The sequence below is a fragment of the Salvelinus sp. IW2-2015 genome, linkage group LG22, assembly GCF_002910315.2.
Source record: "Salvelinus sp. IW2-2015 linkage group LG22, ASM291031v2, whole genome shotgun sequence".
NCBI lineage: Eukaryota > Metazoa > Chordata > Actinopteri > Salmoniformes > Salmonidae > Salvelinus > Salvelinus sp. IW2-2015.
The window spans coordinates 10,789,538-10,811,021 of NC_036862.1; the positions used below are offsets into that span (position 1 = coordinate 10,789,538).

Consider the following 21,484-nt stretch of genomic DNA (forward strand, 5'->3'; position numbering starts at 1 on the left):
GCACCTGCAAGGCTTGATAAGTGATTGCTCAAAGGTGTGGGTGATTGGCGGGTAATTAGTTAAAGATTTTTGCTTATATTGACAAGATAGACAGCAACACAATTAGACCCAACCAAATCATGAGAAAATAAAAAGATAATCACTTGACACATTGGAAGGAATTAACAAAAAAACAGAGCAAACTAGAATGCTATTTGGCCCTAAACAGAGAGTACACACCAGCAGAATACCTAACCACTGTGACTAACCCAAACTTATTAAGGAAAGCTTTGACTATGTACAGACTCAGTGAGCGTAGCCTTGCTATTGAGAAAGGGCAGACCTGGCTCTCAAGAGAAGGCTATGTGCACACTGCCCACAAAATGAGGTGGAAACTGAGCTGCACTTCCTTACCTCCTGCCAAATGTATGACCATATTAGAGACACATATTTCCCTCAGATTACACAGATCCACAAAGAATGAGAAGACAAACCCGATTTTGATAAACCCCCATATCTTCTGGGTGAAATACCACAGTGTGCCATCACAGCAGCAAGATTTGTGACCTGTTGCCACAAGAAAAGGGAAACCAATGAACAAACACCATTGTAAATACAACCCATATTTATGTTTATTTATTTTCCCTTTTGTACTTTAACAATTTGCACATCGTTACAACACTGTATATATACACATAATATTACATTTATAATGTCTTTATTCTTTTGGAACTTCTGTGAGTGTAATGTTTACTGTTAATTTGTATTGTACTTTTGTATATTATCTACGTCACTTGCTTTGGCAATGTTAACATATGTTTCCCATGCCAATAAAGCCCCTTGAATTGAATAGAATAGTCGAGGGACCGCTCTAGCAATGGYAATACATGTCCRCAAAGATGGAAGGGAGGCGAGATCAGGTAGTACAATTCTAGCCAATGAGAGGGCATATAAGCGTGTGAACAACAGGCCCAACTCTGATAAAGGCAGCGGTGAAAACACTTAAAAGACGTGTCCACTTACCTCGTCCACTTACCCTCGCCTTATGCCCTTGGGGGAATCATTTTCGCCATCTTGGAGGGTGGTCCAAATGATTAGCCAAGCAAGGGAAGTTTGCAACGTAAGCCCCTCAGCCCTCGTTTTTAGTCGGATTTGCGAGTGTACAATTATGTTCACTCCGTGCCCTGAAACTCCCCATAATTCAATTCGCGACAATTGTACATCCGCTAAGAAAAGTCTGCGAAAACTTAAAAACAACATCAATGGAGAGGTCAACATACAAGTGTAAATAAAAACTAATGCAAATAAGTAAAACAAATGTTGCTACTACGTAAAAATGTAATACGTTTTTGTTTGGTTATCTTTTGGAAATTGTAGAAATAAGACATTTCCCTTCTTCAGAAGTTCCAGCTAGGCAGGGTAACGTTAGTTAGCTAATTAATTTGCTAGCTTTCATACAGTAGGCGTATGTTAATAATTAGATATTTAATATAAGTAGACATGCCATCATAATTGAATGTAGCGCATATAAAGCACACACAAGTTACCCCACGTCCACTTAATTCAGTGCATTCTTCTATTTGATCAAATAAGCTTCACGTAGCAAATGAGCAATACCATTTTTTGTTGACCAAATTGATTGCCTAATGGCCAACAAGCTGCGTCGACCATAAAAGTATTAGTTAGTCCAAATAGTTGCATTTTGCAAAGAAAACAAGAGTTTCTATTGGACAAATTCAGGTAGGCCCCTCCTTGTTTCGTTCGCTTTCGTTTTGCAACAAATCGGCTTAATGACTACGCCCCCAGCTATCATGTGTGTAAACAAATTATAAATGATCAAAGTCATTTCCTTAGTAGGTGTGACATCAGAGGTCAGCATGTGGGAGAAGTCGGAGCTCGGGGATGATAGAGTTACCCACTAGTAATTACCAGTTGAAGCGAAGTTTAAGTGGATTTTCCCCAGTCGTATTTGGTAACTACCACATACCCACTTATGAACGATGCAGTACATATCTCCCCAAGAACAGATTAAGAATCTGAAGCAATTACGCAAGATTTTAGTCCTGGCTTTCTGAGACGAATTCTCAAGTAAAAACACGCTGTCCTGATGCTCACCCCTTGGTCCTTAGTCATCTCTACCACCCTTTTTGTAGCCTTTTGTTCACGGTTGTCTCCCCTCTATTCCAGGGCTCACACTACATGATTATGAGGTTTGTTTGTATACGCCGCTTTGTCTTTTGAAGATAATGCTTGATTATTCTCAGACCCTGTACGGTTATCCTGAATGGGACCAGCTCAATACCACAGTGTAGAGAACGAGAGAAAAGCTACAGAATACAATTTAAAGGTGCAATCTGCAATACTTACTGCCTATTCAACAAACTCACCTCAATCAGCCTGACTAACCGGTGTCTATGTAGCCTCGCTACTTTTATAGCCTCGCTACTGTATATAGCCTGTCTTTTTACTGTTGTTTTATTTCTTTACCTACCTATTGTTCACCTAATACCTTTTTTTGCACTATTGGTTAGAGCCTGTAAGTAAGCATTTCACTGTAAGGTCTACACCTGATGTATTCGGCGCACGTGAGGAATAAACTTTGATTTGAAATGATATATCCATTGACTGATGAAGAATAATGACGAATCAAGGATTGTGGCTTTACGCGGCATCGGCAGCGAAGGGCAATCATCTATTGCAGTGCACAGGCCATACAGAGTATACAACATCTGTCCGTCACAAAGCATGGTGTTGAAAGAGGAACCATTGCGGTAACATCATCTAATTGTGGAGCCACCTGACCTGGTGATGGCTGCAGCCTGCAGGCCCGGGCGGGGTCTCTGTCATCAAGGCTTAATCCTGCAGCCGTTAGCTTCAGCAAACGCTCCGTGATGTTCACACACTTAGTCAACAACACACTGATACACACAGTGTTGAGTTTCGAGCTGCATGAGCACCTACTTAGTGAGCAAGCATATGATCTGAGGTGCAGGTTTCTTATTAGTCGGGGCACACCGTAGCAAAACACTTTGCAATGGAACACTTAAACAAGGGTTTCTTATTGGACAAGTTCAGGTTGTCCCTTCCTGTTTCAATAGGTTTTGGATAATTTGGGTGCCTAATGAATATGACCCGGATTGTTAGTTTGGCTTTAGTTCACGATTGTGTCTCCTGATCCCTGTACCACAGAGGTACAGTACATYTACTCTTAGGGACACTCACAGTCATGTCCTGTCTACACCCCATTGCTATACATTTCAGTTGATACAGACCAACCTGTTTGCAAAATGAGATGAAGGACAGGACACAGTAGCGTGTGCAAACACGCACACACGCACGCACGCACACACACACACAGAGAGAGAAAGAGAAACTCCTGGTCTCCTCTCTGTGTATTTTATTGAGGCAATTTCCTCTAGGCTCCAATCCCCTGAGTGATGGAAACTTCCTGTTTCTATGTCTGGCGTTATCAAACTGGATCTATATTAAACACCATACCACCTCCCTACCACTCTACCTACCTGCCATCTCTGCATCTGTCCCTCTATCTATATCCTCCTCTCATATTCTCTTTTTCTGTATTTGAACCTTTTCAATGTGATGTTTTCTTCACCATATCACTGTCTTCTTTTAAAACCTCTTACCTTGAATTGTGAACAAGGCTGCCAGAGACTCTCCTGCTGTTTTTACATATGTTCATTTGACAGCCCCCTCTTGGCAGTACTTGACARGATAGCCCTCGTTCTCACTAAAAGACTAGAATGATAGGCTTGTTTGACATGAGTTCTCCTCGCTCCCTTTCCAATGAGTTATCTTTTTTTCATTTTGTTCTATTTGATTGCTTTGTGAATCCTGGTATCTAGTTCTCTCTCTCTCTCTGTCTTCCTGTATTTTTCTCTCTCCGTCCCGCTCTCTTCTGGCTCCTGGTGCCTCTCCTCTGGTGCTACTATACCCAGCCCTGGCTCCTCTAGATCCTCCCTGATATGTCGGAGCTGTGAAGGCAGGAAATTAAACCTTTTTTCCCTCACCGCCGTTCCCTTTATCAGGCCACGGCTTGGTTCTCAGACCCACCGCTTGCCTAATGAACTCATTTTTGCACACTGAGAATGCAATCTTATCGCCACACACGTCCCCCTCTCCTCTCCTCTTCTGCTGTTGCCTCCTCAATCCTCCATACACAGGTCATATTACTGTTTCCAGAATGCCAAGAACTTCCCCCTATCTGCTTTTTCATTAAGGGAGGGAGTGAGTGAGGGAGTGAGTGAGGGGGAGGGAGTGAGGGAGTGAGAGAGTGGGAGTGAGAGAGAGAGAGAGATATGGAGAGGGAGAGAGAAGGTGAGAGAGAGAGAGAGAGAGGAGAGAGAGAAATAGATATGGTGAGGGAGAGAGAGAGGAGAGAGAAAGAGATATGGAGAGGGAGGGAGGGAGATAGGAGGATATAGAGAGAGCGCAGGAGTGAGAGATACCGTACGTGGCATTGGGTTTTATGACTTGAGGCAGTCTATGTCTCTAAAACAGTAGCTTGATTAAAGCCAATCATTTCTCATTACTTGGGAGAGATTTGTATTTATATCTACAATTAACTACCTTGTCGTTTGTTAATTATAGCCGGACCTGTTACCAGGTTATTACTCCTACACATATAACCTGGGGGTTGTAAGCACATCAATTAAATGATAACAGAAAAGCAAACAGAACGTCTCATGATCAAAATGTTCAGGCCAAAAATATTCTCAAAGTGTAATGTCAAGTCATACATTCTTACAGTACGTATATTTTTGTTATTGTAAGTTTCATGTAACATTGGCAATCTGCAATAAACTCTGATCAAAACTCTTTCTTTTGATTGGGAGAACATCACAAGGGAGCTTGTTCAAATACTGGCACTGTGGTAAAGTCACTGTTTCTGCCAATACAATGCTGCTCGTTTGCCAGAGGTCTCAGCTCTGAAGTTTCTCAAGCAAAGAAAGGAAGAGGGAGAGAGAGAGTAAGTTGATCATCTACATGTACAGTATGTGTCGAGAGGCTATTTTACCTTCACTAACATGGCCACTCTCTTTAGTACCACAAGGACAGCCGTGAAGAAGGCACGGCAACGCCTCTTCTCCCTCAGGAGGCTGAAACGATTTGGCATGGCCCCTCAGATCCTCAGGAACRTTTACAGCTGCTCCATTGAGAGCATCCTGACTGGTTGTGTCAACYGAAGGCCCTACAGAGGGTGGTGCGGATGGCCCAGCGCATCACTGGGGGCGAGCTCCTAGCCATCCAGGACGTACATGCCAGGCAGTGACTGAGAAAGGCCACCTGAGACATGGACTGTTCTCCATGCTCCCGTCTGGTAGGCGGTACCAGTGCTCAGACCAACAGACTCTTAAACAGCTTCTGTCCCCTGGCCATAAGACTGTTAAATGGCTAACAACTGCTCTCCCTCTCCCACAGACTATCCACACTGACTCTATGCCCATCCACAGGTCTCTACCCACTCAGACACAACCTACGTTGCTGCTAAAATGATAATTTATCAGATGTATTAATACATTTAACTGCTACCCATTGAGTACATTTTTGTCATTTACCAGGCACTCTTATCCAGAGCGACTAGGGTTAAGTGCCTTGCTCAAGGGCACATGAACAGATGTTATACCTAGTCGGCTCAGGGATTCGTGCCAGCAACCTTTCGATACTGGCCTAATGTACATAACTGCTAGGCTACCTGCTGCTAGGCTACCTGCTGCTAGGCTACCTGCTGATTGTTTATTGCCATTAGTATTTACAGTGCCTTCAGAAAGTATTCATACTCCTTGACTTATTCCACATTCTGTTATGTTATAGCCTGAATTCAAAATTATTKTTTTAAGAATTCTTGAAGCTCTGTCAAATCGGTTGTTGATCATTGCTCGACAACAATTTTCAAGTCTTACCATAGATTTTTAAGTAGATTTAAGTCAAAAATGTAACTCGGCCAGTCAGGAACATTCCCTGTCTTTTTGTTAAGCAACACCAGTGTAGATTTCGCCTTGAATTTTAGGTTATTGTCCTGCTGAAAGGGAATTCATATCACAGTGTCTGTTGGAAAGCAGACTGAACCACAATTTCCTCTAGGACTTTGCCTGTGCTTAGTGTAGCTCCATTCTGTTTATTTTTTATCCTGAAAAACTCCCCAGTCCTTAATGATTACAAGCATACCCATAACATGATGCAGCCACCACTACGCTTGAAAATATGGAGAGTGGTACTCATTGATGTGCAGGGTTGGGTAGGTTACTTTCGAAATGTAATCCGTTACAGTTACTAGTTACCTGTCCAAAGTTGTAATCATTAACGTAACTTTTAGATTACCCAAACTCAGTAACGTAATCTGATTACATTRAGTTCCTTTTAGATTACTTTCCATTTAAGAGGCACTAGAAGAAGACAAAAATGTATGTTACCAATTGAATGACATCTTTTGCAGGATAAATCAATGTTAAAGTTTACATAGCTGGCCATATATGGATGTTACATTTTACTTTATGGGTTGGTTATGTAGGCTTCTTCCAACCCATTGCTTTCTACTACATATAATAATACAAATAAATTATATCTTTACATTAAAAACCAAAGTCTATCAGAATTCCAGTCATTCCAATAAATGTTATACCTCTTGATCTTCAAGAATAGGACTRGGAAATATGGAAGTATAGATTAGCCAAATTGTTGTACCTGAGCGTAACACCCCAGACTTATTAGCCAGCCCTACTCTGTTGTTTATGATTTTGTTGTCATGGAGGACTGATTGGGCTCATTGATTCCAGTTGAAAAATAAATGCTGCGCTCATAGAATGGCATGCTTTAAAAACTACTGAAAAGTGCTACAGTATTTACATGTGGAAAAYGAATGCCATATGCTGCKTTTGCTATAGGCCTATTGTTTACCTTTTTGTCGGTGACATTTTGATATCTTGATAATATGCAGCTAAATGCAGAGATTCTTCAAAGTAGCCACCCTTTGCCACGATGACAACTTTGCACACTCTTGCCATTCTCTCAACCAGCTTCAACTGGAATGCTTTTCCATTAGTCTTGAAAGTGTTCCCACATATGCTGAGCACTTGTTGGCTGCTTTTCCTTCACTCTGCGGTCCAACAACATCCTAAAACCATCTCAATTGGGTTGAGGTCGGGTGGTTGTGGAGGCCAGGTCATCTGATGCAGCACTCAAATCAAAGTTATTCACGTGCGCCTAATACATTACAGTAAAATGCTTACTTACAGGCTCTAACCAATAGTGCAAAAAAGGTATTAGGTGAACAATAGGTAGGTAAAGAAATTAAACAACAGTAAAAAGACAGTGAAAAACAGTAGCGAGGCTATATACAGTAGCGAGGCTATAAAAGTAGCAAGGCTACATACAGACACTGGTTAATCAGGCTGATTGAGGTAGTATATAGATATGGTTAAAGTTACTATGCATATATGATGAACAGAGAGTAGCAGTAGCGTAAAGAGGAGTTGGTGGGTGGTGGGTGGCGGGACACAATGCATCACTCTCCTTGGTCTAATAGCCCTTACACAGCCTGGAGGTGTGTTGGGTCATTCTCCTGTTGAAAAACTAATTATAGTCCTACTAAGCGTATCGCTGCAAAATGCTGTGGTAGCCATGCTAGTTATGTGTGCCTTGAATTCTAAATAAATTACCGACAGTGTCACCAGCAAAGCACCACCACAKCATCACACCTCCTCCTTCATGCTTCACAATGGGAACCACACATGCAGAGATCATCCGTTCACCTACTCTGCGTCTCACAAAGACACGGCGGTTGGAACCAAAAATGTCAAATTTGGACTCATCAAGACCAAAGGACATATTTCCACCGGTCAGTGTCCATTGTTATAGTTTCAAGGAAATTTTGTGAAATAGCACAGTTACAAATAGAAAAACTGGATGGACATCAGAAATAAGGAAGGACTAAAACAAAACAAAAATATAATTATTAAAATAGATGTATCTGTAAAATATGTGTATAAGATGTATATAATAAGGTGAAGCCTAGTGTTATTAGTTTAATCCAAAAAATGTGTTAATTTGTATTTAATTCACTTTTATTTTAACAACGTCTGGCAAGTTGAATGTTATGTTCTCATTTATATTAGACAAACCTTGTTTCCTACTGGCACAAGATATTAACAAAAGCAGTATGTTTTTGGACACATATTACACCAACAACAACAGAGTTACACAATGGAGTAAAACAAACATACAGTCAATAATAACAGTAGAAACATAAGTCTATATACAATGTGAGCAAATGAGGTGAGATAAGGGAGGTAAAGGCAAAAAAAAGGCCATGGTGGAGAGTAAATACATATAGCAAGTAAAACTGGTAGATTTGCAGTGGAAGAATGTGCAAAGTAGAGAAATAATGGGGTGCAAAGGAGCAAAATAAATAAATACATAGGGGGAGAGGTAGTTGTTTGGGCTAATTATAGATGGGCTATGTACAGTGCAGTAATCTGTGAGCTGCTGGACAGCTGGTGTTTAAACTAGTGAGGGAGATAGTGTTTCCAGTTTCAGAGATTTTTGTAGCTCATTCCAGTCATTGGCAGCAGAGAACTGGAAGGAGAGGAAGGAAGAATTGGTTTTGGGGTGACCAGAGAGATATACCTGCTGGAGGCGTGTACAGGTGGGTGCTGCTATGGTGACAGCGAGCTGAGATAAGGGGGGCTTTACCTAGCAGGGTCTTGTAGATGACCTGGACCAGTGGTTTGGGAGGAGTATGAAGTGAGGGCCAGCCAACGAGAGCGTACAGGTCGCAGTGGTGGGTAGTATATGGGGCTTTGGTGACAAACGATGGCACTGTGATAGACTGCATCCAATTTATTCAAGTAGGGTATTGGAGGCTATTTTGTAAATGACATCGGAAGTCGAGGATCGGTAGGATGGTCAGTTTTACAAGGTATGTTTGGCAGCATGAGTGAAGGATGCTTTGTTGCGAAATAGGAAGCAATTCTAGTTTTAACTTTGGATTGGAGATGTTTGATGTGAGTCTGGAAGGAGAGTTTACAGTCTAACCAAACACCTAGGTATTTGTAGTTGTCCACATATTCTAAGTCAGAACCGTCAGAGTGTAATGTTGGACGGCGGGCAGGTGCAGGCATGATCGGTTGAAGAGCATGCATTTATTTACTTGTATTTAAGAGCAATTGGAGGCCACGGAAGGAAGAGTTGTATGCATTGAAGCTCGTCTGGAGGGTTGTTAACACAGTGTCCAAAGAAGGGCCAAAAGTATACAGAATGGTGCGTCTGCGTAGAGGTGGATATTGGGGAAGGGTGGTAGGGTTTGCGGGGAATAATTAAGATATATTCTTTAAAAAGTATGTATATCTAATATGGTATGTGTATGTATATGTGGCATATGTATGCATACGTGTATGTATATGGATATATATATTTACCAAAAAATATATAGGGGATTGGAAATGATGCAGACAATTACATTGATGGAAGAAACAATCTTTCTGCGAATATTAAGCTGATCCACCCTTAAAAAAGTAATACAAAATGTAAAAGTGTCTTCTTATTGTGTCCTTTAGTAGTGGTTTCTTTGCAGCAATTCGCCACATGAGGCCTGATTCACCAGTCTCCATTGAACAGTTGATATTTAGATGTGTCTGTTACTTGAACTCTGTGAAGCACTTATTAGTTGGGCTCGCAATTTCTGAGGCTGGTAACTCTAATGAACATATCCTCTGCAGCAGAGGTAACTCTGGGTCTTCCTTTCTGTGGCGGTCCTCATGAGAGCAAGTTTCATCATAGCGATTGATGGTTTTTGTGACTGCACTGAAAGAAACTTTAAAAGTTCTTTAAATTTTCCAAATTGACTGATTTCATGTCTTAAAGTAATGATGGACCTTTCTCTTTGGTTATTTGAGCTGTTCTTGCCATAATATGGACTTGGTTTTTTACCAATAGGGCTATCTTCTGTATACACCTGCCTTGTCAACAACACAACTGATTGGCTCAAACGCATTAAGGACAGAAATTCCCACAATTAACTTTTAAGAAGGCACAGCTGTTAATTTAAATGCATTCCAGGTGACTTCGTCACTAAAAGAAAGCTGGTTTGAGAGAATGCCAAGAGTGTGCAAAGCTGTCATCAAGGCAAAGGGTGGCTACTTTGAAGAATCTCAAATATAAAATATATGTTGATTTGTTTAACGCTTTTTTGGTTACTACATGATTCCATATGTGTTATTTTAATAGTTTTGATGTATTCACTATTATTCTACAATGTAGAAAATAGTCAAAATAAAGAAGAACCCTGGAATGAGTGTCCAAACTTTTGACTGGTACTGTATATATACCATTTATAAGTCCAAAAATGGATGTAGCAACTAGAGATTGSCCCTTTAAGTCTATCAAAAGTGTACGAGTTTGAGCATGTCCATTTTTTATCAGCATGAATTAGATTGAGCAATAAAAGCCCCACTTGTATTCCATAGGCTGGGATCCGCACTGTGCAGCTGTTGCAAGAGCACATTTTTCACTGGCTGTCCACTGGTTTAAAAAATAATGATTGATAGGTAGCTTAAACTTCTTGAATTCAACCCTTATTGGGTTCAAATACACATTTAGATTTGGGGAACAGCCATCCACAACAACCACAATCCGTAAATAGCTAAATGAGAGCGAGCAGATGTAGATATCAATAATAAGTGATATCCGTAACYGATTACAGTTACCGTTTTTTGCCCGAACACTGCTCTCATCCTTACGTCCAAGTGTTTATTCAAGTTGGGTAATCTTGGGATGCCGACAGCAGTTGCACCATTGGAAGACATAGCTTGGACTGTAGCCTACAAAAGCCAATTCCTGCTCTTTTCCCACGATCCATCAATCACATCTGGTGTGTCATRATAGTGGTCTCTGACTTGTGGTTAGACTCGCTCAGGTGGAACAAACTTAAACTTGCGCCTTTTTTCAATGCTGATTTGAATGTCATTGAGAAAACAGACGTGTCAAAGATTTTTTTTTGCAAACATCCTTTCTGAATTTAAAAGTAATCCTCTAAGTAATCACCTAGTTTTTCAAAAGTATCTGTAATCTGATTACACTATTTTTGCTGGTAATATAACGGATTACAMTTACTGTTTTTTGTAATCCCTTACATGTAACGGATGACATGTAATCTGTTACTCCCCAACCCTGGAATGTATTGGATTTTCCCCAAACATAACACTTTGTATTCAGGCCAAAAATGTAATTGCTTTGCCACATTTTTTGCAGTATTACTTTAGTGCCTTGTTGCAAACAGGATGCATGTTTTGTAATATTTTTATTCTGTACAGGCTTCCTTCTTTTCACTCTGTCAATTAGGTTAGTATTGTTGAGTAACTACAATGTTGTTGATCCATCCTCAGTTTTCTCCTATCGCAGCCATTAAACTGTAACTGTACACCCATTCACCATTGGCCTCATTGGGAAATCACTGAGCGGTTTCCTTCCTCTCCGGCAACTGAGTTAGGAAGGACGCCTGTATCTTTATAGTGACTGGGTACATTGATACACCATCCAAAGTGTTATTAATAACTTCACCATGCTCAAAGGGATATTCAATGTCTGCTTCTTTTTTTTTTACCCATCTACCAATAGGTTCCCTTCTTTGAGACAAAGACCAGAAACCTCTCTGGTCTTTGTGGTTGAATCTGTGTTTGAAATTAACTGCTTGACTGAGGGACCTTACATCTAATTTTATATGTGGGGTACCGAGATAAGGTAGTCATTAAAAAAGCATGTTAAACACTATTATTCCACACAGTGAGTCCTTGCAACATATTATTTGACTTGTTTAAGGACATTTTTACTTATTTAGACTTGCCATAATAATGGGGTTGAATACTTATTGACTCAAGACATTAATTCCAGCATTTCATTTTTTATTKATTTGTAAACATTTAGACTTTGACATTATGCATCTATACACGTTGACATTATGGGTTAATGTGTTTAGGCCAGTGACAAAAAAATCTATATTTAATCAATTTTGAATTCATGTGGAAAAAGTCAAGGGGTGTGAATACTTTCTGGAAGTACTGTATCTATTTATCCTGCAATTGGTCACTATTACTCCTGTTTGCATGCATATATTACCATTAGTGTATTACCGTAAGTATTTATATATTCCTGCTTCCAGTCACTTTTCAGCACTMTTTACATGTACAGTTGAAGTCGGAAGTTTACATACACTTAGGTATGTACCTAACCACTCCACAAATTTCTTGTTAACACTATAGTTTTGACAAGTCGGTTAGGACATCTACTTTGTGCATGACATAAGTAATTTTTCCAACAATTGTATACATACAGATCATTTCACTTATAATTCAGTTTCACAATTCCAGTGGGTCAGAAGTTTACACACACTAAGTTGACTGTGCCTTTAAACAGCTTGGAAAATTCCAGAAAATGATGTCATAACTTTAGAAGCTTCTGATAGGCTAATTGACATCATTTCAGTCAATTGGAGGTGTACCCGTGGATGTATTTCAAGGCCTACCTTAAAACTCAGTGCCTCTTTGCTTGACATCATGGGAAAATCAAAAGAAATCTGCCAAGACTTCAGAAAAAGAATTGTAGACCTCCACAAGTTTGGTTCATCCTTGGGAGCAATTTCCAAATGCCTGAAGGTACCACATTTGTCTGTACAAACAATAGTATGCAAGTATAAACACCATGGGACCACACAACCGTCATACCGCTCAGGACGGAAACGCATTCTGTCTCCTAGAGATGAATGTACTTTGGTGCAAAAAGTGCAAATCAATCCCAGAACAACAGCAAAGGACCTTGTGAAGATGCTCGAGGAAACCGGTACAAAAGTATCTATATCCACAGTAAAACGAGTCCTATATCGACATAACCTGAAAGGCCGCTCAGCAAGGAAAAAGCCACTGCTCAAAAACTGCCATAAAAAAAGCCAGACAACGGTTTGCAACTGCACATTGGGACAAAGATCGTACTTTTTGGAGAAATGTCCTCTGGTCTGATGAAACACAAATAGAACTGTTTGGCCATAATGACCATCGTTATGTTTGGAGGAAAAAGYGGGAGGCTTGCAAGCCGAAGAACACCATCCCAACCGTGAAGAACGGGGGTGGCAGCATCATGTTGTGAGGGGTGCTTTGCTGCAGGAGGGACTAGTGCACTTCACAAAATAGATGGCATCATGAGGGAGGGAAATTATGTGGATATATTGAAGCAACATCTCAAGACATCAGTCAGGAAGTTAAAGCTTGGTTGCAAATGGGTCTTCCAAATGGATAATGACCCCAAGCATAGTTCCAAAGTTGTGGCAAAATGGCTTAAGGACAACAAAGTCAAGGTATTGGAYTGGCCWTCACAAAGCCCTGACCTCAATCCTATAGAAAATGTGAGGCCAGAACTGAAAAGTGTGTGCAAGCAAGGAGGTCTACAAACCTGACTGAGTTACACCAGCTCTGTCAGGAGGAATGGGCCAAAATTCACCCAACTTATTGTGGGAAGGTTGTGGAAGGCTACCCGAAAAGTTTGACCCAAGTTAAACAATTTAAAGGCAATGCTACCACATACTAATTGAGTGTATGTAAACTTCTGACCCACTGGGAATGTGATGAAAGAAATAAAAGCTGAAATAAATAATTCTCTCTACTATTATTCTGACATTTTACATTRTTAAAATAAAGTGGTGATCCTAACTGARCTAAYACAGGGAATTTTTACTGGGATTAAATGTCAGGAATTGTGAAAAACTGAGTTTAAATGTATTTGGCTAAGGTTTATGTAAACTTCCGACTTCAACTGTATATCCTACAACCTGTCACTTTTTTATGTATAAACCCACCTCAACCACTCCAGTACCCCTGCAAATCGAATAAGGTACTAGCACTGACCTGTATATACTTGCATTCTCATGTTTCTAACTCACATCGCTGTTCTTGTATGGTTTTTAATTAAATTAAATTTMTTCATGTTCTATTATCTATATTKTTTTTATTATCTCTGCATTGTTGGGAAAGACCTCTCAAGGTAAGAATTTCACTGTACTGTTTTATGCCTGTTGTATCCTGTGTACGTAGTGAATAAACTTTRAAACTTGAATCTAGTAGGAACAGATAGACAAACAGATGGATACCCAGTCATACAGGTCCTCCAGTGGTAATGATCCATGTTGCCCCAACTCCCTCCTTTCAACTCCTGAAACCGAAGAAGAATCAGCTTTAAATATCACTTAAAAGCCCTCCACTTTGTGGATACAATGGATGAAAACAGATACATTCCCCTGTGATAAATCTGAATGAATTTGCAAAACGATACTGAATGCTTKATTTAGCTTATTCYTGATCAAATCTGAAGCTGGTTTTGTTTATGTTACAGGTCTTTCAGGTGTCAACCTGGACTCAGGGGTAGACATAACATYGTAAATGAAAATCCGGGATACTCAAATTATTATGATATGTTGCGTATGGTATGTATTCATTTGGAGATGTCCGTCATCCATTTCGTATGATATGTTACAAATTACAATTCATATGATATCAATTGCAATTGCAATTGTTGTGGCTAATGTTAGCTAGGTTGGCTAAGTGGCTAATGCTAACATTAGCTAGGCTTTGGGTTAGGGGCTAAGGTTAGGAGTTAGGGGAAGGGTTGGCTAACATGCMAAGTAGATGGAAAGTAGTTAAAAAGTAGTGAGTAGTTGCAAAGTTGCTAATTAGCTAAAGSCTAAAGTTGTCCGTGATGAGATGTGAACAAGCAACCCTGACCGATCACCCTCTTATGTAACCATACCAAAAGTAACATATCAAAATAATTTGAGCGTCACGGATTTTCATTTACTATGTTATGTCTGGTCTATGAGACCAGGCTGCAGGTGTAGGGTGAACCGGTGAAGTTGCCTCTAGATGCTGATCTGGGGTKAGTTTTGAATTTCCCCTAGTGATGGTTAAGGCTAGTATCAGGGAAGGGGAAGCTGATCCTAGATTTGTATCTATGGGAAACTTCACCCCAGAGTGTGTCTGTCAGAGGTTGATTCATTTCCATAGGCATACCTGCTATGCAGCTGTGGACCAGCTCCCTGTCCACTCTCACTGCCCTGGCTAAGGGTTCAAACCTGGCCAGCCTGTAGCCCAGATCAGTGCTCACCATCTGATGTGAAAGGTCAAAGGTAATTGGAAGTCAAAAGAGATATATATATCCTCATGATCTTTCAAGTAGGCCTACTAAAAACACATTGGTCATGTTTGAGCTCAATTACATTGCAGTCGGCTACTGCAAACTGACTGATCTCCAAATCCCCTTGCATGATAAATAACTACTCATTATTATTTTTCGATCAGTCAGTCTGCTCAGTTGGTGATCTGCGATGAAGCAAAATGTATGCTCTCGGAATAGGGCCATTGTCTTCCATTATGCAAATAGAGACAAGCTTGCATTCAAACCTAGTGAAATTCTCACCATCTTCATTTGGTCCCAATCATCTGTATGGATAGTACCCTCCCTTTCAGGGTACAGCAGTAGAAGCACCGCCTTCACGACTTGACTGACATGGAAGTGGTGAGATGCATCCTGGGAGCTCTGGAGCGCCGCTACAATTGATTGGTCCAATCCGGACACACAGCGAACGCGCAGGTGCTCCAGCATGAAACATAGGAACAAGATGGACGCCCGCCGCTCCCCTCCCTGGCCCTTCGCCTCTGTAGAAGAGAAATATTGTCTTAGATTAGCACTGACTTAATATGCCAATGTCTTGGCAAGTCTTGGTAATTCAACTTTTGTGGATTTTGTGTATGGCTATTGGTTACATGAAAAACTGCAGGACTGTATGTAATATGCACTGTATGTATGGCTTATAACCAATAATAATCAGTATGGTCCTATTATACTCTGGTTTGGCCTCTTAGCTTTCCCCGTTCCCTAACACCATGCCTCTCACCCAGCAGTGTGTGTTGCCTGCTCGGCTCAGTGATTTCTCTGTGCAGCTGAACACAGGCAGCCTGCAGTGCCTTCCCTGCAGCAGACAGGTCCCGGRGCTCGTTGGGCTGCAGCCCCCTCTGGTGGCCCGATGAGAGGGTTTCTAACTCCATGTCCACCACCCCCAGGGCCCACCCAGCTGAGTCCCTCACAGGGAGCACCAGTCTGTACGCCCCAAACACGACATAGTGCCCAACCTGGGAGGTGTCACAGCACTGGAACAGGTAGTCTCTGGAATAGAGGGTGGATCTACATTAGCCTGGTCCCAGATCTGTTTAGGCTGTCTTGCCAACTCCTATGGTCATTGTCTTGTTTGGTATATGCAGCAGAAACAGATCTAGTATCAGGCTAGAACCTCATGTGGACTCTGGATGATAAATATCACAGTAGTTCCATAGACAGTCATAGGCTGGTAGATCAATGTGTCATTAGAGTGGTTTGGCATTGTATTGCAGTACTAGCAAAGCCATACATTACAGACTAAAACAGGTCCAATTATTTACCTGGAGAAGTGATCTGAGCGCCGTAAGGAAGGAGGAGGGGAGAGCCAATGGGAGCGACTAGAACCGCCCTCCATCACCATCATCTTCCTCAGAGAGTAGTCACTGCCCTGCAAATGGTGCTTATTAGCCTACTTAAAMTTGGTTTGATATCTTATTTGGAAACTTCTGTGTACCTGAATTGGAATGGTTAGAGTGTGTGGTTAAGCTAATGCTGGGTTGAGATATCTGTTTAAATGGTTTATTTAGTGTATGAGTGCTGTGTATAGAAAGTGGCCTATAGTGGATTGATGTCACTGTCTTCTCTTCAGTTACCTGTCCATCTGAAGGCTCCATCAGATAGGTGGTGATACTGTGAATGGCAGAGACTCTGCTGTGTAGCCAGAGTGAGGCGCTCTCCACAATGTGCAGTATGCTGCAGCGAGTCACCACGTGCTGGAGAGCTCTGCTGAATTCACTGCTCACGCCCTGGGCAAAAATAGGATATTATTACTGAGTCAAAGCTAATGAATGGTGTTTTTAGGATATTTACTTTTTTGAATACTCCTTGAGCGTRATAGAAATATCGCCCTGGGTTTTACACTGCACAATACAGCCATTCTAGCCAGGTCCCAGATCTGTTTGGGCTATCTTGCTAACTCCTATGGTCATTGTCAGCCAAATGTTGGTAAGACAGCACAAACAGATCTGGGAGCAGCCATTCCTCTCACCTGGTAGAAGTCTATCTCATGGCGTGAGAACAGGTGTGTGTCGTTTGAATCTCGGAGTGTGTCGAGACCCAGCACCCCAATAGCTCGTCCCTGCTCTCGGGGGTCCAATATGGGAATGGCGATAAACGAGCCATAACACTGTGAAGAGGCTCGAGACTCGTCGAAAAGGTACACCCCTCCGTGAGCGCCCACTCTGGGCACGTGCACTGGACTACAGCTCTCTATGGCCGAGAAACTACAGCGGGGAGCAACAGTAAAAGAGACAGTCAGAGATCTTATAATGAGAGAGAGAGAAGATAGCTACAATAACGGGTAACAAGGCTCTGAAATTTCCCGTGCTCCCAAAAACCATAAGAAACTGTAGCACTTCAGATCCGCCCATAGTTGAAACTGAAATGGCGTTAGCGAGGGAGTGAGTGAGAGCATAGAGGGACTACAGGGTTAGAGGGGATGGTTTAAAGGCCAAAGCGACTAAATCAACAAATAACATAGACGCAAGCTGCAGCTGACATGTTGCTATGGGTAAGATGGTTATACTAAAAACTAAATTGATCGACTGATTGTGTGATTGATTGGTTGATTGATTGACGTGTCGCTAACAAGGGCAGAGCTATTTCCTGACACTGACCTGACAGGGGCCTGGTGTGGCTGGAGCATCTTGTTGAGAACCAGACGGGCATCTTCAGTAGTACAGGCCACGTAACGCAGCATAGAGGCCTCTTCCTCCAGCAGGGCTACAGAGACACTCAWCAGCTTCCCCTCCGCATTCACCTCCGCATCCTGCCACACACAGACACACGTGGCTTCAAATCACATTGATTTCATAAAGCCTATTTTTAGGTCAGCACTTGTCACAAAATGCTTTACAGTAACTAAGTGCTATACTGTGATCAGCTGGACAAACTACACAAACTGTCTTCAACAAATCCACATTCACCATAAGAGTCTAAGAAGAAATTAAGCAATATAGAACCAAAAAGGGTTCAACGGAACGCTTATGACCAAAAGGATCAAAAATGATCTCTATAGAACCACAAATCACCTAAGCAACTTATTTGAAAAGTTATACATATTATTCAATAGCACCTATTTCAGACTGTTGACCATTGTTTTATGCTTCTGTATGCTACTGACCAGCCATCTGGTTAAAGTGAAACTACGGTAATGTTGTCACGTCTGAAATGTAAGGTGTTGTTACACTATTCTACAAGTGTCAGACTCACTCTGAGCACGGCGCTAAACACAGACCCATAAACAGGCTCCATCTGGGCTGCACCTCTTTGGGCTGCTCTCCCAATCTCCTGCAGCCAGGCCTGCCTGGTYGCCCCTCTGCCCCTGTCCTTGCCCCCTCGTAGGGTTGCCCGCTCCTGCAGGTAGACCAGGAGCTCCTGGAAGGCCCAGACCCCTGAGCCCTCCTCTGGAGGCAGCTCCACCAGGAAAGCCCTCAGTAAGGCCTGGAATTGTCCCAGAGAGAGGACAGAGCAGCTGGAGAGAGGTGGCTCACCATGCTGCCAGGCTTGAACAGGGCGGGGGGGGGGGGCATAAGAGAGATTGTGTGGTTATGGTTGTATGAAATGGACAGATAATGTCTTCACAGCACACACAGGTGGTGGACTTATTCATCACCCATAGCACAGCAGCTACTTTAAGAGAGAGTAGTTGTGGGGACAGCAGATTACATTACAACCAGATTACCGGTAGTTCTCATTGTAATGTGGTTGTAATGACGTCATTTCAGCCAGTTTTGCTTGCGGGGGGTCTACTATGTTGGTTAGCCCCCACAGCCAAGTCCCTGTGACCTCTGACCTCTCTGTAAGGCCCCTTCCTCTGCTCCATCCTTGTACAGACTCAGCTCTCTCTCCACCTCCTCTCTGTCCACGGCTCCTCTGCCCTCGCTGTCCCAGGAGAAGAAAAGAGACGTCACCTCCTTTGACCTCCTGTCTTCTTCTTTCTGCCGGTTACACTAAAGACAACATAGTAGCCTTCATTATTATAATTCTACACGGCCCATAAGGCCTAAGTACACAGTTGGGCACAGTTTACGGGATAGAAATAGAAGGCCGGGAAAAGACCTTCAGACCACGGCTTTTGTACAGCACAGTACAGTACACTAGTCATTCCATTTCTATGGGCCACAGACAGCTCCTTCACCGTTTCCTCTCGTCTCTCTTAAATCTCTTATCACCTGCTGCAGCCGGCGCAGTCTCTCACTCTCTTTCTCTCTGTYGCCAGCTTTGATGTGTTCAGCCAGGCTGTCCACCATAGCACCACTGGATGCTCTGCCCAGGAAACTGAGCACAAGCTGCAGGAACTGCCCTCGGCTCACCGTCTGACTGTCATAGGCACACATGGTCCAGCGTGACCCAGGATCCTCTGCTTCTGTGGAGAGTAGATGGTGATCGAACAAATGACGGCTAGGACATTATTTCAGAGCTTTTTGTTTCTCAAACTGTATCAAAAGTCTTCATTGTAGTCTTATGCTCTGTGTCTTGCCAAATGTACACCTCYAACAAAGAGAAGCCCGAACACTGCTCTTGCTCGTATCACGTTATTTATTCAAGCTTACGGGTAAGCCTCTTGCTCTGACTAAAGTGATACGAGCAAGAGCAATGTGCAGGTTTCTCTTTCCTCTAAGTTATCACATTATGTGTTAGTTCCTTTTAAAATGCAAATGTAAACAACCAAGGAATTCAACACACTCACCTTCAGGTAGGGGACCAGACTCCATGACAACACATAGCTCCTCTATGTTCAGCGCTGGGGTGTCTGACCCTGACCCCTTCATGACCTCTTCTATGTTCCCTCGGTCCTCTGGAGGTTCTGGGCTGTTTATGGCAGTTTGGTGCCCCAGCTCKAGGCTCTCTGTGGGGGTAACCCTYTTCCCCTCTCCCTTCCTCTCTTCTCCCCCCTTTATCTCATGGCAAGGATGCGGCATGTCCCCCTGTCCAGCGTCACATTGCGTACAGGTCTTCTCTGTGTCCATGGCTACAGGGCTTCCAAGGAGACCACAAGTCATGTGGTTGTGTCCTTGTAATGGCCCTGTAGAGCAATTGTGGTTGTTGCTGTTATTGTTGTTGTTATTGTTGTTGTTGACTACTGATTCTCCAATGAGTCTTGTTTCCCTAGCTTAAATTTGAACATTCAAGCTGAAGTACGGTAACAATGACATGTCTATGTCCTCTCTGTCAGTAAGCATACGCCGTTCAACGTGAAGGCAGTACGTCAGTAATACCACAACTTGTCCACTAGACGGACTAGAGCTACATGGACATATTGGGACGACGTCATTACATTGTAGTATTTTTTTATATATATATATATTATTATTATTTTTTATTTATTATTGTAGTATATCAGGTGAGTTTTGTAGATATTCGGAACCATTAACTCGTGATTGTATATCTCCAGGCCTTATGTGACCATAATTGTGTGTGTGTGTGTGTATCTGTATGTGTATGAATGCATTCTAGCATGTGTACTTGCGTGCGTACGTGTGTGTGTGCGTGTTTACTCACAGTGGTTAGGATCATGCATGGACTCCTGTGTGCTCTCATTCTGATCATGGTAGAAACGCAGCAGCAGGACCAACACTCTCTGTCTGTCCAGACACCCAGTCTAAACCAACAAATAGATACTTTCATCTCAAAGCACTTGTATTATGTTAAATGACTTCCTCCATCAATCCTGATGGGATTCTCTGCCATAATTTCACCACAAGCTACAATCCGTTATGCAGTAGAAAGATTTGACGAGCTAATGGGGAATGGTGTTCTATTAAAAACAGTGAATCGATGGTATTTACCGCAGTGTGTTAATGGCGGTGGTTAAGCATGGTTCAGTCAGTTTTACATTTTTTATTTATTTATTTCATCTTTATTTAACCAGGTAGGCTAGTTGAGAACAAGTTCTCATTTACAACTGTGACCTGGCCAAGATAAAGCAAAGCAGTGCGACACAAACAACAACACAGAGTTACACATGGAATAAACAAGCGTACAGTCAATAACACAATAGAAAAAAAAGAAAGTATATATACAATGTGTGCAAATGGCGTGAGGAGGTAAGGCAATAAATAGGCCATAGTAGTAAAGTAATTACAATTTATCCAATTAACACTGGAGTGATAGATGAGCAGATGAGCAGTCAGTCACCTTAGCACAGTCACAGTGGGAGAAGGCCTGAGAGAGCGTCTCTGTCCAGAGCCTCAAATTCTCAGCACAGCCGTGTTCCCGGCTACACAGGGAGAGATGTTCCAGAAACAGCTGGAACTGCTCCTCGGAGAGCCCTGAGACATACTGACACACATAC

General features: G+C 42.1%; 2 protein-coding genes across 2 annotated transcripts; both read right to left on the reverse strand.

Moving 5' to 3' along the window:
• Window positions 1–13,161: 13,161 nt before the first annotated feature.
• On the reverse strand, window positions 13,162–18,884 carry LOC139022496 (EF-hand calcium-binding domain-containing protein 5-like). The gene is made up of 10 exons (XM_070433969.1): window positions 18,872–18,884; window positions 18,400–18,692; window positions 17,805–17,956; window positions 17,177–17,411; window positions 16,782–16,934; window positions 16,470–16,576; window positions 15,929–16,197; window positions 15,451–15,689; window positions 15,045–15,141; window positions 13,162–14,190 (listed from the first exon to the last, which is right to left on the reverse strand). Exons 1-10 carry the CDS (start codon window positions 18,882–18,884, stop codon window positions 14,096–14,098), a joined length of 1,653 nt encoding a protein of 550 aa, XP_070290070.1. The 3' UTR covers window positions 13,162–14,095.
• LOC111949650 (uncharacterized) lies at window positions 18,730–21,484 on the reverse strand. Its single transcript, XM_023966991.2, has 5 exons — window positions 21,328–21,484; window positions 20,692–20,791; window positions 19,880–20,215; window positions 19,362–19,555; window positions 18,730–19,139 (listed from the first exon to the last, which is right to left on the reverse strand). Exons 2-5 carry the CDS (start codon window positions 20,708–20,710, stop codon window positions 18,948–18,950), a joined length of 741 nt encoding a protein of 246 aa, XP_023822759.2. The 5' UTR covers window positions 20,711–20,791; window positions 21,328–21,484; the 3' UTR covers window positions 18,730–18,947.